We start from the raw sequence: 23,088 nt of genomic DNA, 5'->3' as shown, positions 1-23,088 counted from the left end.
TATCATCCAAGACATAAGTTCCAGTGGTGGCAATCCAGTACCTTTCACAAGCTTAAAAAAGAAAAACATGAGATCACAAGCAGTCTTTGTGTGATAACATCATGTGTCTGGTAATCTTATCAGGTAACCACCAGCTTTTATCTACCTTCTTTTAAAGGGAGTTGGTAACAAAACTGAAATAACTGTCAAGGGGCAAGACAAGGTTATCATTCCCACACCGAGCCAGAAAAGTGAGAAAGCAACCCCACAGTGCACATCTTCTCCCGAAACCACGTCGGGGTTAACAGGTACGCACCACTCCAGAGTATGGGTGTCTGCACGTGGGCTAAAGCTCAACATACTGACAGTTATACAGGGGTTGGCGCGTATGGGTATTTACATGTTCCTAGCATGTCAAAATCACCAGGGCATGTTTCTGGATTAGTCACTGGATGTTTATAGCATGTGTTACAGATGTGATGAATCTACAGCAGTTTTTTTTAACTTATGTTTTACATGGGTTTTGAGTTGGGGGTTTCAGAATTTGCATGATAGCTGTTACAGTGGAAGAAATTTATAATTGTAATCTTTCAACATTCTGCAAAAATGCACTTCTTGCCCAGTGCCATATGAGAGCTACATGCTCAATTTTCAGTATCTTTCCCCATGTCTGCATTCACATTTAAGCCAAGTTCTGCATTTGACTTCTTGTGGCCAAAGGCGGGATGGGCATTTCCCTTAGGAGCTGGCTGCTGACCTGATCTTTAGCCAATAACAAAGCTGTTTTATTTGTTACCACAAATATATTTGACCATTGCTTCCCAAGGGGGGCTATGAGAGCCACTTCCGCAGCTCTTGCAGACTGAAGAGCAAAGAACTTGAGTCAGGAGCTAGTTTTTGGTCTGTTACTTCCAGCATAGGATGCCAAGTACTAGGCCATTGTGAACCCAGGAACAAGTCCAGTTGACTTCATTATGCCTGAAGGTGACAGGTAGGTCAGGGTTCATCATGTTCCTAGGAGATGAGCATGTGAGAGAGAGGTCCTATCTAATAGACATTACATTCCTGTTTTCAGAGTCATCTACCCAAAGCAATAATTAAAAGCCAACAATTAAATCAGATCTATCCCAGGAAATATGACCATATAACTATTTATTTTGAAAAATTAAAGTTAGTGATCCAGAGTTACAGCAGTGTGACCTATCATAAGGAGAATTGTAAAGACTGTCTGAATCCAGTATGCTACAGGAACCTGGTTAGTGATATCATCCTGAGTGTTGAGTTTGACTGGTGCTATTTGGATTTAGATTTGTAAGAGAGGAAAGAGGCATGGAGCAGAATATGTTTCTGACTGAGACTGATGGTAGGCTCAGCAGGCCTAGAGATCAGGAATGTGGCAGCCAGCAAAGCTATGCCTAGTTTGTATGATCTGCTGGATAGCTGGAGAACTGGAAAATTTAAAGATACCTTTCCTACTACCCCCTCCCCCCCAATAAAATGTATCCTGTTTTTTTTTATTTTTTAGTGTCATGCACAGGGGTGTAGGAATCTGACATTCCTGTACGTACCCAAATCAATCCAGACTCATGGGTTTTGCATCCCTGCCAGCAGATGGAGTTAGAGAAAGTTTCACCTACACTGTACTGAACCCAATGTGCCACCTGCAGTACCTCAGTGTTTCTCTATCTCTAGCAGATGTCAGATGGTGCATAACCTGCAGTCTGGAGGAGAAAAAAAAAAGAAATTTTAGGAAGAGTAGAAGATTCCCTGTACGTACCAGGATGAGTCCAGACGGTGGGTTATGTCCCCCGTCCAGCAGATGGAGTCAGAGCAAACTTCGGAGGGTGCTGGCATATAAACCCATGCACCCTCCCTGGATCCTCAGTATCTCTCTGACTCCAGCAGATGTGAGTAGGGGAACCTGGTGCTTCCCCTGTTTGGTGGACTTTCTCCACACACATTTTCTTTCTTTCTCTCAGGTTGAATCAAGCTTGTTCAAAGAGTTAGTTTTCAAAAAAAAAAAAAAAAAAGGGGCTCTCAGTCACTGGTTCCTCGGAGCCCTCCCCTGTGCAAGCAGGGCTGGTAGACAGCCTTCTTTCTCCTCTCTCTTGCCTGTCCTCGTCTGGGGGTAAGTTTGTTTGGTTCTGTGGGGGTTTTTTTCCTTGCAGCTCTAGTTCTCTCCCGGAGTAGGGGGTGGATGCTGGTGAGGCCAGCCCCTCCCCCCCTCGCCACGGTCTACCCACCCCCTTGGCCCCGCGACGTGACATTCCCCGGGGCCGACGCAGCAGGGAAGGCTCATTCCCCTGCTGCTCTCTTTGGGGTTTTTAGAGTCGAGCGGAGGTGGTCTCGTTCCTGCTCCTCCCGCGGCGCGGCCCTGCTACTGGCTTCCCGCGCTTGCTGTCCCTCCCCTGGGCCCATCCATCATGCCACGTTCCGCCCGATGCCCATCCTGTGGCGGCCCGGGGTCGAGAGAATCGCAGGAGGGGGGTCCTGTCTCCGGTGCCTCCCTGGTAGGGAGAGCAACCACGCGCCCCCGCCGACTTCGCCTTCGCGCTCCTCGGAGCGCCACGATCCATGAGGGCCGGCCCCGCCCCCAACTTCGGGGGGAGCGGCGGCCATCTTGGAGCTAGAGGACAGCACGTTCCCGGACACAGAAGGGGAACAGGAGGTTTTTTCCAACTCGCCACCGCCGATTCTCGATCCGGTCCCAGCTCTGCCCTCTTTGGAGTCTCCAAGGGGGGGACGACTCCCGGATCCGGGGGGAGACCCGGTCTCCCCTCACGCGGACGACCCCCTCCTGGCGTCTCATCTGGACTGCGACGACCCTCGGGTCCTCTGGATTTTTCGTAAAGAAGAGCTGGAGGATCTCATCCCCCATGTGCTGCAGAAATTGGACCTCGAGCCTCCCATCGAGCCACCAGGGCCCCCGGCTCCTACTGTCGTTTCTTCTAGTAAAAAGGGGGACCCGGTACTGGCGGGCCTGTGTCCCCTATCTCGGGCTTTCCCAATCCATGCTTCCTTCCTACAGCTTCTGGCGAGAGAGTGGGATACCCCAGAGGCCTCCCTCCGGGTTGGCAGGGCAATGGACAAGCTCTATCCCCTCCCAGAGGATTTTCTGGACCTCCTCAAGGTACCAAAGGTGGATTCAGCGGTCTCAGCGGTCACCAAAAGGACCACGATCCCGGTCCCGGGGGGCACGGCTCTCCGTGACCTACAGGACAGAAAGCTCGAAGTTTACCTCAAAAAGGTCTTTGAGGTTTCGGCACTGGGAGTCCGCGCAGCAATCTGCGGCTCGCTCACCCAGAGGGCTGGCCTTCATTGGGTCCAGCAGCTCCTCACCTCTCAGCAATTGCCGCCGGAGGAAGCGGCCCAAGCAGATCGGCTGGAAGCCGTAATTGCCTACAGGGCTGATGCTCTCCACGACCTGCTGCGCGTCTTGGCGAGGACCATGGTCTCCGTGGTCTCTGCCAGGCGTCTCCTATGGCTCCGCAACTGGGCGGCGGACCCCTCTTCCAAATCCAGCCTGGGCTCCCTCCCATTCAAGGGTAAGTTCCTCTCTGGCGACGATCTTGACCAGATTATCAAGTCGTTGGGGGAAAATTCAGTACATCGGCTCCCCGAGGACCGTCAGCAGTCGTATCGTCCATCCTCTTCCTTCAGGAGTCGTTCCCGCACCCAGCACCGCTATCGGGGCTCCAGTCAGCAGGGAACCCGGACACCTTCCTCCAGATCTCAGTCTTGGCCCCGTTCCTTTCGGGGCCGTAGATAACCTAGGGACGGCTCGACGCAGGGAGGGTCGTCCAAGCCCTCCCAATGATGCCAGGCCCCGCCCATTCCACGTTACCCCGGATCGGGGGCCGCATCTCTCTCTTTTACGGGGAGTGGGCCAACATCACCATGGATCAGTGGGTCCTGGATATTCTAAGGCAAGGCTACACGTTGGAGTTTGCTCTTATCCCAAGAGACAGGTTCATCTTCTCGCCCTGCGGTTCGAGTCACAAGCACTTGGGGGTACAGCAGACCTTCGACAGGCTCCTGGACCTCGGGGCCATCTCTCCCGTCCCCTCTGGAGAGGAGGACTCGGGCCACTATTCGATTTACTTCGTGGTGCCCAAGAAGGACGGAGCCTTCTGACCCATCCTGGACCTCAAGGAAGTCAACAAGGCGCTTCGGATATCCCGCTTTCGCATGGAGACCCTGCGCTCCGTCATAGCAGCGGTTCATCAGGGGGAGTTCCTCGCTTCTCTAGATCTGACAGAGGCCTATCTTCACATACCAATCCTTGCGGCTCATTGGAGGTTCCTTCGCTTCAAGATCTTGAATCAACATTTCCAGTTCCAGGCCCTTCCTTTCGGCTTGGCGACCGCCCCCCGGACCTTCACGAAGGTCATGGTCATAGTGGCGGCTGCACTAAGACGGGAGGGGATCTTGGTTCACCCCTACCTGGACGATTGGCTCATCCGGGCGAAGACCTTCTCACAGGGGCAGGCGGTCGACAGGGTCGTTCAACTCCTCCAGTCTCTCAGCTGGGTGGTGAATTTCAACAAGAGCAGTCTCCGACCTTCGCAGTGCTTGGACTTCTTGGGAGCCCGCTTAGACACGGTACAGGACAAGGTCTTCTTGTGTCCGGACAAAGCGCAAGCCCTTCGGGACTAGATTCTACGTTTCGCAGCTCTCCCGGAACCCACGTCTTGGGATTACCTACAGATACTGGGATCCATGGCTTTTGCAATAGATCTGGTTCTGTGCGCTCAATATCGCGGTGGACGGGCCGCTACGTGTCTCCCATCTTCCTCGCCTCCTTCATCAGGGTCCAGTATTTTCCGAGCAGGCAGAACACTTCTGTCTTGCGGCCTGGCTTTTGAAAGGCGGAGACTCCAGCGCAAGGGCTACTCTGCCTCAGTAGTAGCTACTCTCCTCAAGGCGCGCAAAACCTCGACGTCTGTCGCTTATGAACGGGTCTGGAAGGTGTTCGAGTTGTGGTGCTCTGACCATGGTTCGCACGCTGCCACGGCTTCGGTTCCGCAGATCCTGGCTTTTCTCCAGGATGGCCTGGAGAAGGGGCTCGCCTACAATTCCCTGCAAGTACAAGTTTCAGCCCTGGGCTCGTTCGTTCGCACCACAGGGCAATCGGACCTCTTGGCTCATCCAGACATCGCGAGGTTCCTCAAGGGGGCGAAACACCTGCGACCCCCCGGTGCAGAATCCCTGTCCATCTTGGAACCTTAACCTGGTGCTCCGGGTTCTCTCGGGGCCTCTCTTCGAACCTCTACAGTGCGCTTCCATTAAGGATCTCACCCTCAAGACTGTTTTCTTGGTTGCCATAGGCTCGGCGCGTCGTATCTCTGAGCTTCAAGCACTCTCCTGCAGGGAACCCTTCCTATGCTTCATGGACTCTGGAGTTTCCTTGCGTACGGTGCCTTCATTTCTGCCCAAGGTCATCTCCACGTTCCACTTGAATCAGGCGGTGGAGCTTCCTTCCTTTCCGATTGACGCTCCCAGGTCTCTCCGGCATTTGGACGTCAAGCGCACCTTACTCCGCTGTCTGGAGGTTACCAACGACTTCAGGGTCTCCGACCATCTCTTTGTCCTCTGGTCCGGTGCAAGAAAAGGCTCTCAGGCCACGAAGACTACGATAGCGAGGTGGCTCAAGGAAGTAGTGGTGACGGCATACATTGGTGCCGGCCGGACCCCCCCTGTGGGGGTCAAGGCTCATTCACTACGTGCCCAGTCGACCTCCTGGGCGGAATCACAGTCAGTTTCTTCTCAGGAAATCTGTCGGGCAGCAACTTGGAAGTCCCTGCACACTTTTTCCAGGCATTATCGGCTTCACCTGTCTGTTTCCAACTCAGGTTCTTTTGGCAACAGGGTAATTCAAGCAGGGCTTTCAGGGCCCCACCCGAGTTAGGGAAGCTTTGGTACATCCCACCGTCTGGACTGATCCTGGTACGTACAGGGAAAAGAAAATTATTCCTTACCTGCTAATTTTCGTTCCTGTAGTACCAAGGATCAGTCCAGACGCCCACCCGGATACTGTGGGGGCTTTGGGGTTACTCCTGCTCGATTTCTCTCCTCCTTTTTTCCTGATCTTTCTGTTGGAGCGGGATCTGTTCCCCGTTCCCTTTACTAAGGCTGTTCGACAGTTCTATTTGCAAGTTGCATTGTTGGTTGCATCAGTTTCAGTTCTGTTATGCTTGATCCATCCTTCTCAGTTTATTGTTTTAGCTTTGATATTCTCGATACTGAGGATCCAGGGAGGGCACACGGGTTTATATGCCAGCACCCTCCGAAGTTTGCTCTGACTCCATCTGCTGGATGGGGGACATAACCCACCGTCTAGACTGATCCTTGGTACTACAGGAACGAAAATTAGCAGGTAAGGAATAATTTTCTTATTCTGATCCTCCCAGGGGGTTGTAATTTCCTAGTGGAGCCATCTTCCCTGGTCTGAGGTGAACGAGCAGAGAGTTGGTGACCCTTTTTAGCTCAATCCTAGAGTCCATGGGGTGGACATCTGGTGGTACAGATCCCTCATCCCCCACAAGGCAGCCTTGGGACCCTCCAGTGGCTCTACACTTGCAGCCCGAAGGAGCATGAAAGTATATCCTTTGTTGTATATGACCAGGGCTAGGTCGTTGGTTGGTGCATAAAGTTTATTTAAAAAAAAAAAAAAAAAAAGTCATTCATTTCTTTAATCTCAGTGGTCGGGCTTGCAGGTAGTATGGGTGGTAACTGTCGGTGATTCAGTAGCAAGTCTGTGCAAGGCTGGTTTTCAGGCTTTCCCTGGTGAGTCCAGCAATAGCAGCGTGTGTCCCAGCCATGTGGTCATAGCTTGAGGCAAAGCTTGCTGTGCTTGCACGGGATCGCATTCGCTGCTCAGTTCGGCAGGCCTTTGCTCCGGGTGTGTCATGAGAGGTGAAGGCACATTGCGGAGGTCTGCTACCTCCGCCGTCGTGGTGAACCGAATGACATCAGTTTCCCAAGAGTCTCGACTTCCCGCGTGGGAGGCTGTTGTCAGCGCAGGAATGGTGATCATGTTTTTTTCTTCAGTAGGGCATTCATCTTTGGTAGGGGAGGATAGGGAATCCCCACTATGGCTGTCTCCTGCCATTGCTGGCACAGGGGAGGACCGGGAAGACTCTGATGATGATTTTCCCCTGGTTAGGGGAGGATTGGACCGGGACGATTTCCCCTTGGAGTTGAGTTCACATGAGCCTCAGACTTTCTTCACTGAATTTTTTACTTATGCACAGGGCTTATTTAGCTGAGTGTGCATCAGGGGATAATCGTAGGTCCCGGCCGTGATCTGGTAGGGAGTCAGTCAGGGAAGAACCCTGTATCAGTTAAAAGAATACATTCAGAGAGCATTTGCCGCATTCTGGGTCTTTACTCGCAGGCAGGAGTATCTAAGGTTGCAGATGACTCCGATGATCCAGTGGTTGCGACGGGGTTCCCCTGGGATGGACTGGTTGCTGGATGCGGCATATCCAATCGAAGGCCCAGAGGAGGTCCTGGTAGCAGAAGGGCATGATCCCAAGGTGGTGCGCCTTTTCCAGAGAGACGCACTGGCCTTTGATTCCCCCTGTGCTTCAGGAGCTGGGGATCGAGATGTTCCAGGAGGAGTCTGACCTGGAGGGTGCAAATCCCATGTTGGATGGTTTGCGTAGCCTAACTAAAGGATTCTCCTTCTATAAGTTGGTGAAGAAGCTGGTAGTTCAGGAGTGGGACACTCTGGAATCTGGCTTAAGGGTTGGCAAAACTATGGCGAAGCTTTACCTATTGCCAGAAGAGACATTGGAGCTTTTAGCGTTCCCTAAGGTCGCCGCTTTTGTGTGGGCGGTCACTAAGAAGACTATCATACTAGTTGCGGGATTGGCTGCTCTGAGGGACATGCAAGATCATAAGATGGAGCTTCACCTCAAAAGGATTTTTGAGGTGTCAGCTCTGAGTATACGGGCTGCGATTTGCAGCAGTTTTATGCAGAGGGCTTCTCTGCATTGGGTTCAGCAGTTGCAAGAGATGCAGGCAGAGTTGGAACCGGCAGTGCAGTGGGTTAAACATTTAGAGGTGTGGCAGTGTATGGGGCTGATGCTCTGTATGACCTGATCTGGACATCTTCAAGGATTATGATGTCTGCAGTTTTGGCCAGGAGATTACTGTGGCTATAGTATTGGTCGGTGGATGTTTGGTCCAAATCTCAGTTGGGCACTCTTCCATTTAAAGGAAAACTTTTGTTTGGAGAGGATTTGGAACAGATAATGAAGCATCCTGGAGAATCCAAAGTTTGTAAGTTACCAGAGGAGAAGCCTAGGGACAGATGGTTTCATGCTCTGGCTTAGTTTAGAGATAATAGGAGGTTTTGCAAGTCCTCTGAGGCAAACCTCATCAAGACCTCAATCCTGTAGTCAGTCCTTTCGGGGTGGTAGGAAGCCATCCTGAGCAACTCTGGCCTGGGTGCAGGAGGTATAAAGTCCTCACAATGAAGTGAAAACTGTCCACTCTTCAGTCCCAGCTGTCGGGTGTTGCTTGGCGCTTTTTTACAAGGATTGGGCTAAAATTACAATAGATCAGTGGGTCCTAAGTATGATAAGACAGCTACTGGTTAGAATTTGCTCGTCTGGTTCGGGACGCTTATGTGGTTTCTCCTTGAGCTCCTCGCGCAAAGCAGCTAGTGGTTCAAGAGACGGTGGACCTCTTGCGACATCTGAGGGCTATAGTGCCTTTTCCTCTGGAGGAGCAAAGAACAGGAAGGTATTCCATCTATTTCATGGTTCAAAAAAAGGAAGGAATGTTTTGGCTGAATTTGGATTTAAAGAAAGTAAATGCAGCTCTCAAGGTTCCCCGGTTCTGCATGGAGATTCTGAGGTCAGTCATAACTACGATACACAAAATAGAGTTCTTGGCATCTTTTGACTTGACAGAAGTATATTTGCACATAGCCATCAGGCCGGAGCACCAGAGATTCCTGAGGTTTATGATCCTAGGGGAACATTTTCAGTTTCGGGCTCTTCCCTTTGGTTTGGCAACAGCTCCACATACCTTCACCAAGGTGATGGGGGTGGTGGCAACCACAATGTGAAGGGAAGGGGGTGTTGATCCATCCATATCTGGATGACTGGCTCATTCGTGCAGGATCAGAGAACCTCTGTTGACAATCAGTACAAAAGGTACTGATGCGCTTGGAGTCTCTAGGATGAGTGGTGAATCTGGCAAAGAGCCATCTGGTGCCCCCTCAGAATCTGGAGTATATGGGAGTTTGGTTCAACATGGTGAGGAGAGTGTTTCTCACAGAGGAGAGATTGCTGAGATTGCAGTCAGATTCACCATGTACTAGAGCTTTCAGTGCCCAAGGTCTGGGAATGTTTACAGGTCCTGGGCTCCATGGCATCGACATTGGAACTCATGCATTGAGCAGTCGTGCATGTGCGACCTCTTCAGAGGGCTCTTCTCTCCCGCTGGAGTCTGTTATCGGAAGAGTTTCGACTTTCCCTTCCGCTAGAGGGGGAAGCCAGGGGCAGTCTTTCATGGTGGCTTACTCATGCCAATCTCAAACGGGGTGTGAAATTGGAAGTCCCAAATTGGATAATAGTCACCACTGATGCCAGCTTTTCTGGATGGGGGGGTGGTGTGTCAGGGTCAGTCGCCGCAGAGCCAGTGGTTGAAACAGAAGGCCTCTTGGTCTGTCATTTGATTAAAGACGAGAGTGGTACATTTTGCATTACTTGCCTTTCTGACACGGTTGTACGGCCGATCAGTGCCTGTTCTATCGGACAATGCAATGATGGAGGCTTTCATCAACTGTCAGGGTGGAACCAAAGAGTCAGCCGGTGGCTCAAGAGGCCTGGGAATTGATATTCTATGCAAAGCAGCACTTGGAGCAGCTGGCGGCGTCTCACATCACCGGAGTAGAAAATGTCCAGGTGGATTTTTTTAGTCAGAGAAAGTTAGACCCTGGGGAGTGGGAGCAGTAGGAGGCAGCAATGTTTTTCATTCATGGAAGATAGGGGGAATCCCCATATGGACTTAATGGCGACCAGAGAAAATACCAAGGTGTCTTGTTTTTACAGTCGCCAAAAAGAACATGATACAGAAGGAATCTATGCTTTGGTTCTGCCGTGGCCTTGAGGGATTCTTCTTTATGTATTCCCTCCATGTCCTCTGATGGGCAAGCTGTTACAGCGGATAAAGAAACATCTGGGCAATGTGATTCTGGTAGCTCCTTAGTGGCCATGTTGACCATGGTTTGTGGATCTGATCAACAAGGCCATAAACGAACCACTGAGGTTCAGACATCTGTCAAATCTTCTCCATCAGGGTTCAATATTTTTGGATCAAGTGGCTTACTTATGTCTCAAGGCTTGGCGTTTGAGAGGAGACAACTGAGACGAGGATATTCTGAGACAGTGATTACCACCTTATTGCAGGTCAGATGATCTTCTACATCCTTGGCATATGTGTTAATTTGGAGGATCTTCGAGTCATGGTGTACTGCTAACAGAGTATAAAGGCTACAGTTGCATATTTTGGCATTTTTACAAGAAGGTCTGGTCAAGGGACTAGCCTTCAACTCGCTGAGAGTCCAGGTTGTGGCATTGGGTTGTCTCTGGGGCAAGGTGCAGTGGTATCCTCTGTCCATGAATCCGGGGAGTTAAGAATTTACAGCCTCTGGTGTGGAAAGCTTATCCTCCTCTGAATCTGAATCTTGTCCTTAGAGGATTGTGTGAGGCTCTGTTTGAACTACTGAAGAGGGCAACATTAAAGGATTTGACTTTTAAAGTGTTTTTTTTTCTTGTGGCTATTTGTCGGCCAGGTGAATTTCGGAGCTTCAGGCCTTGTGTCAGGATCCCTTTCTACAGATTTCAGATTTGGGGTTTTCATTAAAAATGTTGCCTTCCGTACAGCCTAAGGTAGTTTTGGCGGTCCATCTAAGTCAGACAGTGGAACTTCCAGCTTTTCCAGATTTGGATTCCTCTACACTCACATGAGGGAGCTTAGGCTCTTAGACGTGAGGTGTGCTTTGTTGAGGTATCTAAAGGTCACTAACGATTTCCATAGATCGGATCACCTCTTCATTCTGTGGCGTGGTCCAAAGAAGGGAGGTAAGGCATCTGACTACAATTGCGTGGTGGCTGAAGGAAGCGATCGGGTCAAATTACATTTCTGAAGATCACCTTGTGCCAGAAGTTTTAAGGGCGTGCTTGATGCATTCTCAGGCGATCTCCTTGGCTGAGTCACAGCAGGTGTCTCCACAGATTTGCCGGGCAGCTACTTAGATGTCACTACACACTTTCAGCAGACAACATCGCTTGAATATCGGGGCTCTGGAATCCATGTGTTTTGGTGAGAGTGTTCTGTGAGCTGGGCTTTCCAAGTCCCACCCTGTTTAGGAGTCTGGACTGATATGGGTACGCACAGGAAAGGAAAATTGGTTCTTACCTGCTAATTTTCGTTCCTGTCATACCACAGATCAGTACAAAGACCCGCCTATTATGTAGAGGGGGAGAAACTGTAGCTTGTACTGAAGGTTTGTATATAGTGCAGAGTTGTTGGGGGTTTTCAGTGCCTTTAAATTTGGGAAACGAGTTTGCCATTGTGTTCAATAACTTCATCTTCCTCCTGCTCGTTGTGGGAAGGGAGTTTGTATTTTCTTTCAGTTTGAGTTTTTGTTTTCATCTTGGCTTGGGTACAGGTCAATACTGAGGGACTGCAGGTGGCACACTGGGTTATGTGCAGTGTTAGTGAAACTTTCTCTGTCTCCATCTGCTGGTCTGGATTGATCTGTGAGACTACAGGAATGAAAATTAGCAGGTAAGAGCCAGTTTTCCTTTCTGATTGACTAAACATTGGAGGAAATATGCATTTAAAAGCTGGAAAATGCACATTACCTAAGGATTTTTTTTTAGATAAACTGTTCTTTTGGGGGGGAGGTATTAATTTTCATAATACCTTGTCAGGTTAAGAGCCTCAGGTGACCTTTGCAAAGACATGGAGGAAATAGTTCAGCAAGAGATTATCTATAGCCACAGAGTATGAGAGAACCTTCATTGGTTCAAGGCCTCTCCACCTAGTTCCTCTCCCACACAAGGCTGATGTGTCATCTGTGTGGTGCACACAGTGCATAGAGGCTATCCCGATTTGTGGAAAGGAAGAATCCTGGCTCGTTTTCTAAACCTTCAGCCTCTTTCCTAGGCATACAACTATTACTACTACTACGGTAATATTTCTAAAGTGCTATTAGACATATGCAGCACCGTACAGCTACACATAAAAGATCATCCCTGGTCCATGAAACTTTCAGTTTAGTAAAGATAAAAATACATGACAAACAAGTCTAAGAGAAGTGTATTTATTGTAGAGAAGTATTTAGGATTTGAAAACAGCATCATTTGCTGTCTGGACACCCACCATGCCAACCCATTTCAAACTCTCCATGGATGAAGTTCTAAATTGGATACTTTTTTTGTATCAAAATATTTAAGAAATAAGGAGGCATTTGAACCAGGGCCTGGTAGTCTACCAGAATCTGAAATTCCTGCAATGTCATGCCATGTAGAACCTCTTTATTTGTTAGGCTCTACCGAAAAGAAGCAGCAAAGAAGATCAAACCGAACCCGTTCAGAGTCTGAGAAATCAACCGAGGCAGTACCAAAGAAGAAAGTAAAAAAAGAGCAGGTTGGTTATTGCTAGGGTTGGAACGGTATTAAAACTTCCCTGTTTTTGTTGTATCCACGAATGTCCTATGGATGAAGCCGTCTGTTTCTTCTGTTGTGGTTTTCATTTCTGCCTCCAGGCCACCCCTTCTTTCACCATACAGTAAAATCCTAGAAATGAAATACCCTGATAAGAGAGTACTTTTGCTGGGGTTTCTAGAAAGTGATATGGTGAATCTGTTTCTAAAATGAATAAATACTGTATTGTTAAAGGCCATTGATTTATTCCATGCTGAGTAAAAGAAGAAAAATCTGACATGACAAAATAGTCCATAGATTAATCGAATGAAAGGTTGTAAAAAAAGAAATATACAATTGGTGGCAGGTCCCCTATTCCAAGGATTGAAAGTAAAAAGGAAGAACAGTGGGCAAAAGAAAGCAATAAAACTAAAAGAATAAGCCTCTATATGTCAAAGCATATAAAAAAAATGACTTGATAAGGCAATAACACATGAACTGACAGGGAAGCCTTTACTGTGTAATGTCACACAGCTCCCCTTAAAGCTGCAGTGGAATAATGCTTGCCACAATTATCTGTATCTTTATTTTAGTAATCCAATGTAACCTTTTGGCTTCTGTGGTTTATGGAATTGGTTAAAAAAAAATAAAAGCAAACAACTTTTCTTTTCAATATCATTTTTGAGGATTCCTTTTAAATATGACCCCCAGCATTTGTCTCGTATTTTTCCAGTTTGTAGCTATATCCAGTTAGCATTTACAATAAATATTATGAGAAATCAACTCATTGCCTAAGAGGCCTGAAGGTTGTGTGTGTGTTTTGGGGGAGGAGTGAATCCTGCGCAGAAATGCTGATTCTAAATTAATACTGAACTGAAGTGTAACTGAGCAATAGAAATAAAATCAGGTGCTGTTCAGCCAAATACTAATTAAAATGTATTAGAGTAGAGACACAAGAAAACTTTTCTATAGGAGTGTGATGAATTTTTGGTTTTATTTGTTTTGGGATATGTTCCCGTGTGTCATTGGAGCTGCTATACCATTGAGAGTGGATAATGAAGTGAGTTTTGTTTCATTTGATTTCATTCTGTTCCTTCTAAGTCCCAGTTGAAGAGCAGCTTTTACAAGGAGAATGGGAGCATGGGGGGGGGGGGGATGGAGAGGTTTCAGGTTAATTGTAATGTGATGTCTGGTATGTAAAATATATCATGAATTTTCACTGTGGACAGCCTGAAAACCAGACTGGTATATGGCCTTCGAGGACTGAATTTGCACACACCTTTGCCCTATGGGACAAGGGTGACAGGAAAAGAAATGACAAAGGAAGCAGATGCCCCCCAAACCTGGACAAGTTCAGCATGCCTTGATCTGGAATTTAGTATAGAATTGTGACACTGCAGATTAAGGTTATGGATATGGGGATGTTGTACAATAATGAATTTTGTATTATATCTATAAACCATTTATTATATAATTTTCTGAATTCTCTGTAGTAACTGTGTTTTCTGTCTAAACAGGTGGAAACTATTCCACAGGCAGCAGTGAAGACCGGATTACAGAAAGGTATGTTTTATGTTATTTCCCTTTGCCTTCACCTTGCCTATCAATTGCCTTGCCCTGTATTACAAAGAATATATTTTTGTTGCCAATACTATTCTCCCAAATAGATGTAATTTGCCATCATGTCAATTAATGTCAGGGTTACTTCATTGAAATGAGTGGAAATCGCAAACTTGTTCTTTAATGACAATCCTAAACAGCGGTTAGATAGTTGGGGCAAATGTGTGTAAGGGACAATGGTTAAAGCCCATACTTCAAGAGGCTTGGAAGGTGGAGGGGAGCTGGATATTTTGGATAACATTTTCACTAATTTTTGGATCTATGGAGGATTATTACAAAACTTGGTTAAAAAAAAATAATTTTTGGAAGGGTGGGTGTTGGCTTAAGTATTGGTCTTGTAAGAATCAGAGTTGAAAATGACAAGACCTGACATGGTTTACCAGTGGAGATGGTGGAGATCAGCATTTTTAATAGATTTTTGACATGCTTGGGACTGATATGGATGACAGAGGTAGTTAAATGGTTGAAAGTTCCTCTTTATCCTGCCAGAGCAGTCCAGACGCATGGGTTATGCCTCTTAACCAGAAGATAGCGACAGAGACTAACAGGTTTGCTGACATCGCTCCTTATAGTAGGGGAAGCCAACTCCAGTCCTCAAGAGCCACAAACAGGCCAGGTTTTCAGGATATCCAAAATGAATATTCATGAAATAGTTTTGCATACAATGGAGGCAGTGCATGCAAAACCATCTTATGCATTTTCATTACCGATATCCTGAAAACCAGGCCTGTTTGTGGCTATTGAGGACTGGAGTTGGCCACCCCTGCCTTATAGGCTGACCTCAGCCTGCCAGTACAATCTGTCTCCGGTAGATGTAGGCAAGCATCCCATGCTGTGAACTAAGACAACTCCTGAGGCGAAAGTTTTGTACTCTCCCTTGGTTGAGCGAAGCCAGTGGACCAGCAGGCTTCCAGTTGTTGGAACAGAGTTTTTCCTGTCTACGGCCACTTTAATTGCCCTCTTTCCTTCTCCCTCCCCATGCTTTTTCTCTCCTCTTCCACCATGTCTTCTCCCCTTAATAAAAAAAAAAAGAAATAAACAAGGCTCCTTTCTATTTTCTCTTCCCTTCTCCTGTTAAAGAAGTGTGTAAAAAAGAAAAAAGATGGAAAGCAGAAGAATGGTTTGCTTTCTGAGGGACTGTGGATTGAAGCAGGAGAGATAAGGGTAGAAGCGGAGACATCTCTTCAGGAGTGGGGAAAGTACTCAGTAGTTTGAAGTGCATGTGGATCATGCTCTCAAGCACTGGGAGGGGGAAGCCTTTGTAAATCTGGTGGGGAGGTGAGGGAGAGAAGGCAGCACAAGGAATCATCTGCCCTGGGAGGGCTGCATTAGTGGGTCATCTGCAGACCATTCCCATTGGCATGCTTGCTGCTGTGTTGGGAAAAGTGGCCATATTGGAACTGGGAGACGGGAGTAGCTCAGAGCGAGGGTCTCTACACTGGTTCTGGAGATCTCATTTGCAGTGGTCTGGTCAGAGTCTCCTCCAGGTGGCGTTCCAAGAGGAGCACCTCCCATTTCTTCAGATGTAGATGTGATTCCTTCCTCTTTCTGGATCTCTATTCCCATGGAGTTTGTGACTAGAAGACTCATCTGCATACTTCTCCCAGTGAATCTAACAGAGGAATCCAGAGAATGCCACGAGCTATCTAGGCTTCAGCTTTCACAGGCCCCACACATATCCTAGCAGCAGAAGACCAGAAGGAATATTTCTTCCAGCAAACCCATCAGAGAAATCGAGAGGACACTGCGAGCCATCTAGGCTTCAGCTTCCACAGCCCCACTCTCTCTTTAGTAGCAGAGGACTAGACAACACCTCTGAACTCTTTTGGTAAAATATTTCTTTTTTGCATTTTATGTTAACCTTTTGTCTTCCCTAGAAATTTTGATATTTAATAACACCACGTTCTATAAATTTACAACAGATTTGATACATTAACAAGGAATTATTTAAAAAAAAAACCCAAGTCAATAAGGTGTATGATCAGATAGTTATAAGCAGATCACTGACAGACAAATATAGAATAAACCAATAGAACAGAAGTAATTAAGATTAGTTTGAATATCCCTACTCCCTTAGAAATTTTAAATCACTAACAACTCAACAAAGTTAAGAAGCAGACAGTAGTCCACCAGCGAGAAGGGAGCTATCCAGTCTTTTTTACCGAGAGCCACATATATATGGTGAGAGGTTGTATGTGTGCACTTGGTGCAAAGTCTACTAGCCCTCAGAGAATGAGTCTGATCTGTGGAGACTAGAGTGGCAGACCTGGAAGAGCTGAGATAGATGTATATTGAGAAGACTTTCAGGGACATAGTGAAGTTCCACCTCTGCTTTAGCAGCCCCTGTGCTGCCTTGAAGGAGAAAGGTCACCTGGAATGAGAGCATCACCTTGGTATGGCAAGAAGCAAATCTGTAGCTAGGACCTACCCTCAAAGTGGTGATGTATTCTCTCGCACAGAGGATGTGTCTCCAAGGACACATGCCAGGGAGGAAAGAGTTAGGATGGCCCTTGTAATTGGTGATTGGATCATTAGAAATGTAGATATTTGGATGGCTAGTGGACATAAGGATCGCTTGATAACTGCCTGCCTATGGTAAAGGTGGTGGACCTCAAGCATCATCTCAATAGGATTTTAAACAGTACTGGGGAGGAGTTGGCTGGATTTTAGGTAGAAAGTTGAAATCCTGAACCTTCAGAGTAGAATTCTCAGAAATATTCCCTGTTCAATGTTCAGGACCCCAGAGGCAGGCAGATCTCCGGAGTCTTAGTGTGTAGATGAGGTGATGGTGCAGGGAAGAAGGCTTTAGGTTTGTTAAGACCTGGGCAATGTTTTGAGGAAGGGGGCACTTTTTCCAGAAGGATAGGCTGTACCTTAACCAGGGTGGAACCAGGCTGCTGACACTAATATTTAAAAAAAAAAAAGAGAGCAACTTTTAAAGTAGATGATGGGAGAAAGCTGACAGTCGCTCGAGCACATGGTTCAGAATGATACATCTTTGAAGGATACTAACAAAACAGACAAGTTATGGCATCTTGGTAGTGAGGTTGCAAAATATGCTAAAGTAGCCCAGGTGCCTTTAAATAAAGAACAGACAAAGTTGAAAGATTACAAATTACCTATCAACTGATCAGCAGGTTGTTAATACAAACAAAAAACATTGAAATGTCTGTTTACAAATTCTAAAAGTCTTAAAAAAATAAGTTGGGAGAGTTAGAGTGTATAGCACTGAATGAAGAGGTAGTTATAATTTGCATCTTGGAGACTTCTGGACACTGTGATACCAGGGTACAAATTATATCGCAATGTGAGGATGGATCAAATTGGAGGGCTGGTGCTATATGTTAGAGGGCATTGAGTCAAACAGGTTAAAAGTTCTGCAGTAAATAAAATGTACTGAAGAATCTTTATGGATAGAAATTCTATGTGAGAAGGGAAATAGAATAGCAGTGAGAGTGAATGCCGTCCACTTGGCCAGAATGAACAGATAAATGATGAAATGCTAACAAACATTAGGGAAGCTAACAAAATTAGCAACACAGTAATCATGAGTTATTTTACTTACCCCAGTATAGATTCGATAAATATTAGGGATATACATTTGTTTGACATGAATGGGCAATCCAAAATGAATGGTATCCTGTTTGTCTGATTCGTGGGTCCCACAAATGAAACTAATATCATTTGCCCCATTTGTTTTCGTTTCCTATGGCCTATTGAAATCTATGGCTTCTCTGTAACAGGTGGAAGCAACTATAACAACCAGCCCTCCCCTCTGCGTCATGTGTGACTTAACTTCCTTATCAGAACTGACTCAAGCACATTGGCAAGGTAATCAAACCTGCGACAAATCAGAGTGAAGCATTTTTCTAAACTACTTTATCACTGCCCTCTGGATCAAGTGATATTGACCCACTCCCATCTTGAAGTGTGAACATTTGTAAAAAGCTCTGTATTCCTTTCTAGATTTTGATCAGAGAAGGACATCATTGGAGAAAACTTACAGTTTAAATAAAGCTTTTTTTTGGCACTGGTACTGCTTCTTATCTTTTCTGTGCTATAGTGGGCTCACTTAATATGCAGGGAAAGACAGCCAGTGCACGTGTTGCTGTGATTTTGTATCTTCACTGGGAAAGAAGGATTGTGGGAGGGAGATAATGTGGAGAGTTGCAGTAGTGCTAGAAATATTTTTGTCTGTTTGGGCACCAGTAAGTGAGCAATGAAGAGAGGAGTGTTACTAGCCTACCAGTCTCTTTTTTTATGTGTGAAGTCTGTGTCAACACCATTGCAGTCCAGCATGTAAGCACTGCAAATTGTACTGTCTATGCTTGTGTGACAGACATGTCTCCACACATACACAGTAAAGTGGCATGAGTTACAGTACCAATTCAGAAACATTTTTTGTAATAATCAAACCCCCTATAGGCAGAAACAGATTCCATCGTGTCAAGGAAAGGGAATGTTGGCAGGTTTGTCAGCAGTAAGAAAGGTAGTTGTGCACCTAAACTGAAGAGGGACGACTTCAAGGCCAGAATAGCAGCAGAAGAAGGCAGCTCAACCCAAAAGAAATTGAAATTTAGAGGCTTGCTAAGCTGTTCTCTTCCTCCTGTTTTGGAGTAGAGGGAAAAAGTGGGAGTTTTATCCAAGGCAGACAATAACAAGGTAGCAGGAGAGCAATGCACAAAACCAACAACACACACTTCTTTACTGAGTTCCTTTGAGGCTATGAAGGCAGTATTTTCATCAACAGATTCAGAGGAGGAATTTTGTCTTGGATTAACTGAATCAAATGGTATGGAAGAACTACTAGGAGAAAAAAAATTATGAATAATGTACAGTAGCATTTTAGCATCCAGTTCATTGAAAGGGAGACAAAGGAACCTGAGGATGGTGAGGAAGAGCAGGCATTGTAGGTATAGAGGTGCGCCTGGCATTGTTCTTCTACCTCAACTCCAGTGCCAACATCTGCCCCCAAGGATACTGAAAAGAGATCATGGAAGAAATTCTTGATCTGGATGTACTTCAAAGTGAGGAGGGACCTGTGTTTCATGCAGTGTATACTGGTATGCAACACCTGCTAGCGTTGGCATCAGGGGAAGGTGGCAGTACTAGCTTGGTGGTCTTTTCTGCTATTCCAGGTAAAAGCCAGTGAAAAGGGGAGGACACTTTCCCAAGCTGATCCCATGGCCTTTTCCAGCAGCCAGGTGGCAGGCCAGCAGTCTCCTACTATGTGTCCAAACTGGCAACCCACCATGGAGAAAATGGAGTAGTATTTGGTAGAACAGTCTAGGGGCAAGAGGCAGGCAGCATCAAAAGTTTTAATGAGGAGCATCAGGGAAATGATTGCCCTTGATGACCAGCCCCTGCAGGTAGTGGAGAACGTGGGTTTTATGGGTCTGCTGCAGATGTTAGCCCTGAATTACAAAGTCCCTTTCAGAACTACATTTAGTAGGAAGGTCATCCCCAGCCTATGCAACCAGTGCCATAGATGCATGCAGGCACAGTTGGCTAAGGCAGAGGGAAATGATGTGTATTTCACCAGGGATATCTGGATCATCACGAATGCTATGCACTCTTACCTGTCCCTAAGAGCAAGCTGGTGGGACCTGACTGAGGCAGGGACAGGCAGCAATACTAATGGTGGCTGAGCATCAGGGTGCTGGTGGATTTTGCAGCACACCCAGTCTATGGATTGCCCTTATACTTCGTTGAATATTCTGTCAGTCAAGGGAGTGACTGGATGGTTGGCAGCTAAACCAGATAACCAGGAGTTTAAACACAGGTTTCTTTGTCATAGGCAATGGTCAAAATATGGCAAAGGTAATAGACAATGGGGGCTTTCAGGATATCCGTTGTTTTACACACCAGCTGCACCTGGTAGTGAAGGGTGCCCTGGGGCTGAGGTCCAAGGACCACAGGAATATATTCCTGCAGGAGCTGATAGACAAGTACAGGAAAATAGCAGGGCACGCCCATAGAAGCTTGAAGGCAGAGCAGCTTCTGTATGAAAAGCAGGAAGAATTCAGGATGCTTTACAAGCATCTTATTCAAGATGTTGGTACCTGCTGGAATTTCACCTATATGATGCTGTAGAGGTTAGTGGAGCAGCAAACAATCCTTCATGGCATGTCTTAGGAAATAGGGATAGGTGTGCAATGCCCCCTGGGGCATCATGATTGAGTAGTCATGAAGCAGCTATTACAAATCATGAAGCCCTTCAAGGATGTCACGGAGAGCCTGAGTTCTAGAAGCACCACCCTGGGCTTGGTCACCCCTGTAGCAAATATTCTGGAGGAAAGGTTGGAAGGCTTCCTTCAGCAACAGTGAATGAGAGCAGAGGTGTTGTAGTTTATGGACTACTTGCAGCAGCAGGCACAAAAGAGACTGAAACCTCTCAGAGAAAACTATATATACATGCTTGCTACATTTTGTGATCCACAGGTGAAAGGAAATCTTGCCCTTCAGTCCGAATGTCTCACATTCATGAAGGAGATGCTGGTAACTAAAATCTGTGAAGAGGAGTGCCAAAGGTAGAGGCAAAGTAGGAATGTAGCAAAGGAAACCGTGGCCATCTCAGAGAATACAGCAGGAGCTTGCACTACACCAGCCAGAATTTCCTCCCACACCTCAATATGCCAAAGCCAAGGTTTTCCCAAAGAACTATAGTTAAAGCAGCTGGCAAGAAGGACCCTCAGCCCACCCCAGCAAAAGAGATAACAGCATAAATGTCTGTGACACACTATCTCACAGAACCCATCGAGGAGATGGACACAGATGTGCTGACATATTGGGCACACAAGTCCATAGTCTGGCTAGACCTAACCAAAGTGGTTGAGTGCTGTCTTTCCTGCCTACCAACCAGCATGCCCAGTGAATGTGCCTTTTTAATGACCAAGGATATTGTGAGCTCTCATCACTCAAATCTGGCACCAAAGTTGATGGAAAAGCTGGTGTATTTGAAAATCAGTCTGCCTTTGCTTGGGTTTCCAGATTTTCCATGCGAGTGGCAAGATGAATGAAGCATCTTGAAGGCCTTGCTGCCTCTCTGACTACTTGCAATGCCCCAGATATACCATCTTGCTGACACCGTTCTGCCTGCCTGCCAGCCAATCCTCTTACACCTCCATGGGGTCTTACTACTACCATTCTGCCTGTCTGCCAATCCCCTTACACCACCACAGGTGGCTTACTGCTACTGATCTGCCTATGCCATTCCCCTTATATCACCATAGGAATCTTGCTGCTACTTCTCTGCCTGTCTGCCATACCCCTTCCACCATAGGAGTCTTGATGTTATTACTCTGCCTACCTGCCATATCCCTTACACAACCATAGGGGTCTTACTGCTACTGCTCTGCCTGCCTGCCAGTCCCCTTCTACCACCATAGAGGTCTTCCTGAAACATGCCTATATGCCATGCCTCTTATACCACATACGGGTTTTGCAGCTACTGGTCTGCCTGCCTGTTATGCCCCTTATACCACCATAGGGGTCTTCCTAATACATGCCCTCCTGCCACACCCTTTTGCTACCATAGGGGTCTTGCTGCTATTGGTCTGCCTATCTGCCATGCATATTATACACCAGCATGGGTGTTTTGGTGCCTCCATGTTATTTGCTTCTTTTAGTTTTTTGACTATACTGGTGTGTTGGTTTTTCCACACAAAAAAATGTGGAAAATAAAAAAAAAAGTTTCTCTTCCCTACTCTACCCAGTCTATGATTGTTTTTCTTTTGTTCTACCACTCTACAATCCCAGTCTAGTTCTCCTACCCTGCTTGTTTATTGCTCCTACCATTTTGGTTTTTAATCACTAGCACTACAGCTACTGCCACCGCTCCAAGCCAGTCTTGGTACCTTAGGGTGCTTCCTCTGCTGCTCTGAGCATGTGCAAGAAGCACTGCATTTACTCTCAGGCTTGATCTGAAGGGGAAGTAGTATTGTGGAACTCTCACATTGGGGGAGGGACTGAATGGGAGACAGTATGGGAAGTTGCAGCAATGCTAGTGATTGTTTTTTTTGTTTCTCTTTCTGGGCGACAGTGAGGTATGATTGAGTTGTGCAGAGAGACTGTATCAGGCTGCCAGTCTTTTTTTTTTTTGTATGTGTGGAGTCTGTCAACAATAGTACATGGCCACTGCATGGTGCATGCAGCACACTATTACTCTTTTTTTGCCCTGGCCATTCATTGCTTTCTATGCCTGCTGCACTGCTCCTTGGGCTTTTCATAACATTCTTCCTCCTCCCGCCTCAGCCCCTGAGATGCAGCTTAGAGGTTTTATGGCTGCTATTCTCACTGTATTGCTCTATTTGTATCATTTCAGCTTTTACTCACCAGCCCTCTGCTGCCACTACCGCTCCAAACCAATCTTGGTACCTTAGGATGATTCCTCCACTGCACCAGCTATCCATGAGGTTCCTCCCAAATCCCCTTCCCCAACGGTACTTGCTGACTCTTGCCCTGGCCATCCATTGCTTTATATGCCTGCTGCACCCACTCCTCAGTCTTTTCATACCATTCTTTCTCCGCCTCAGCCCTCGAGGTACACCTTAAAGGTTTTATGGCTGTTCTTCTCATTATATTGCTCTGCTCCTATCAATTCCATTTTAAATAACTGGCACCAGTGCTGCTGCTGCCATTCCAAATTAGTCTTTGTACCTTAAGATGCTTTCTCCACTGTGCCAGCTGTCTATGAGGTTCCTTCCAAATCCCCCTTCCCCTAGGGTACTTGCTGACTCTTGTTCTTACCCTGGCCATCTGTTGCTTTGCACGTTTATTAAACCATTCCTAGGGCCCTTCATGTCACTCCAGGTATTGTTCA

General features: G+C 46.7%; 1 protein-coding gene across 6 annotated transcripts in view; it reads left to right on the top strand.

The window, feature by feature from the left end:
* Positions 1–23,088, top strand: part of NSD3 (nuclear receptor binding SET domain protein 3) — a 502,906-nt gene that overhangs the window by 215,527 nt on the left and 264,291 nt on the right. For 4 of the 6 annotated variants that reach the window (XM_029603933.1, XM_029603930.1, XM_029603931.1 and 1 more), the window contains 3 exons: positions 158–287; positions 12,551–12,651; positions 14,165–14,210. In XM_029603933.1, coding sequence (XP_029459793.1) covers positions 158–287; positions 12,551–12,651; positions 14,165–14,210 — 277 coding nt within the window. Of the gene's footprint in view, positions 1–157; positions 288–12,550; positions 12,652–14,164; positions 14,211–18,010; positions 18,281–23,088 lie in introns of those variants that run through there. The other 2 variants (XM_029603936.1, XM_029603934.1) reach the window with 2 other exon arrangements.

The sequence above is a fragment of the Rhinatrema bivittatum genome, chromosome 5 (genome assembly GCF_901001135.1).
Source record: "Rhinatrema bivittatum chromosome 5, aRhiBiv1.1, whole genome shotgun sequence".
NCBI classification, from domain to species: domain Eukaryota; kingdom Metazoa; phylum Chordata; class Amphibia; order Gymnophiona; family Rhinatrematidae; genus Rhinatrema; species Rhinatrema bivittatum.
This window is presented reverse-complemented; position numbering and strand designations above follow the sequence as displayed.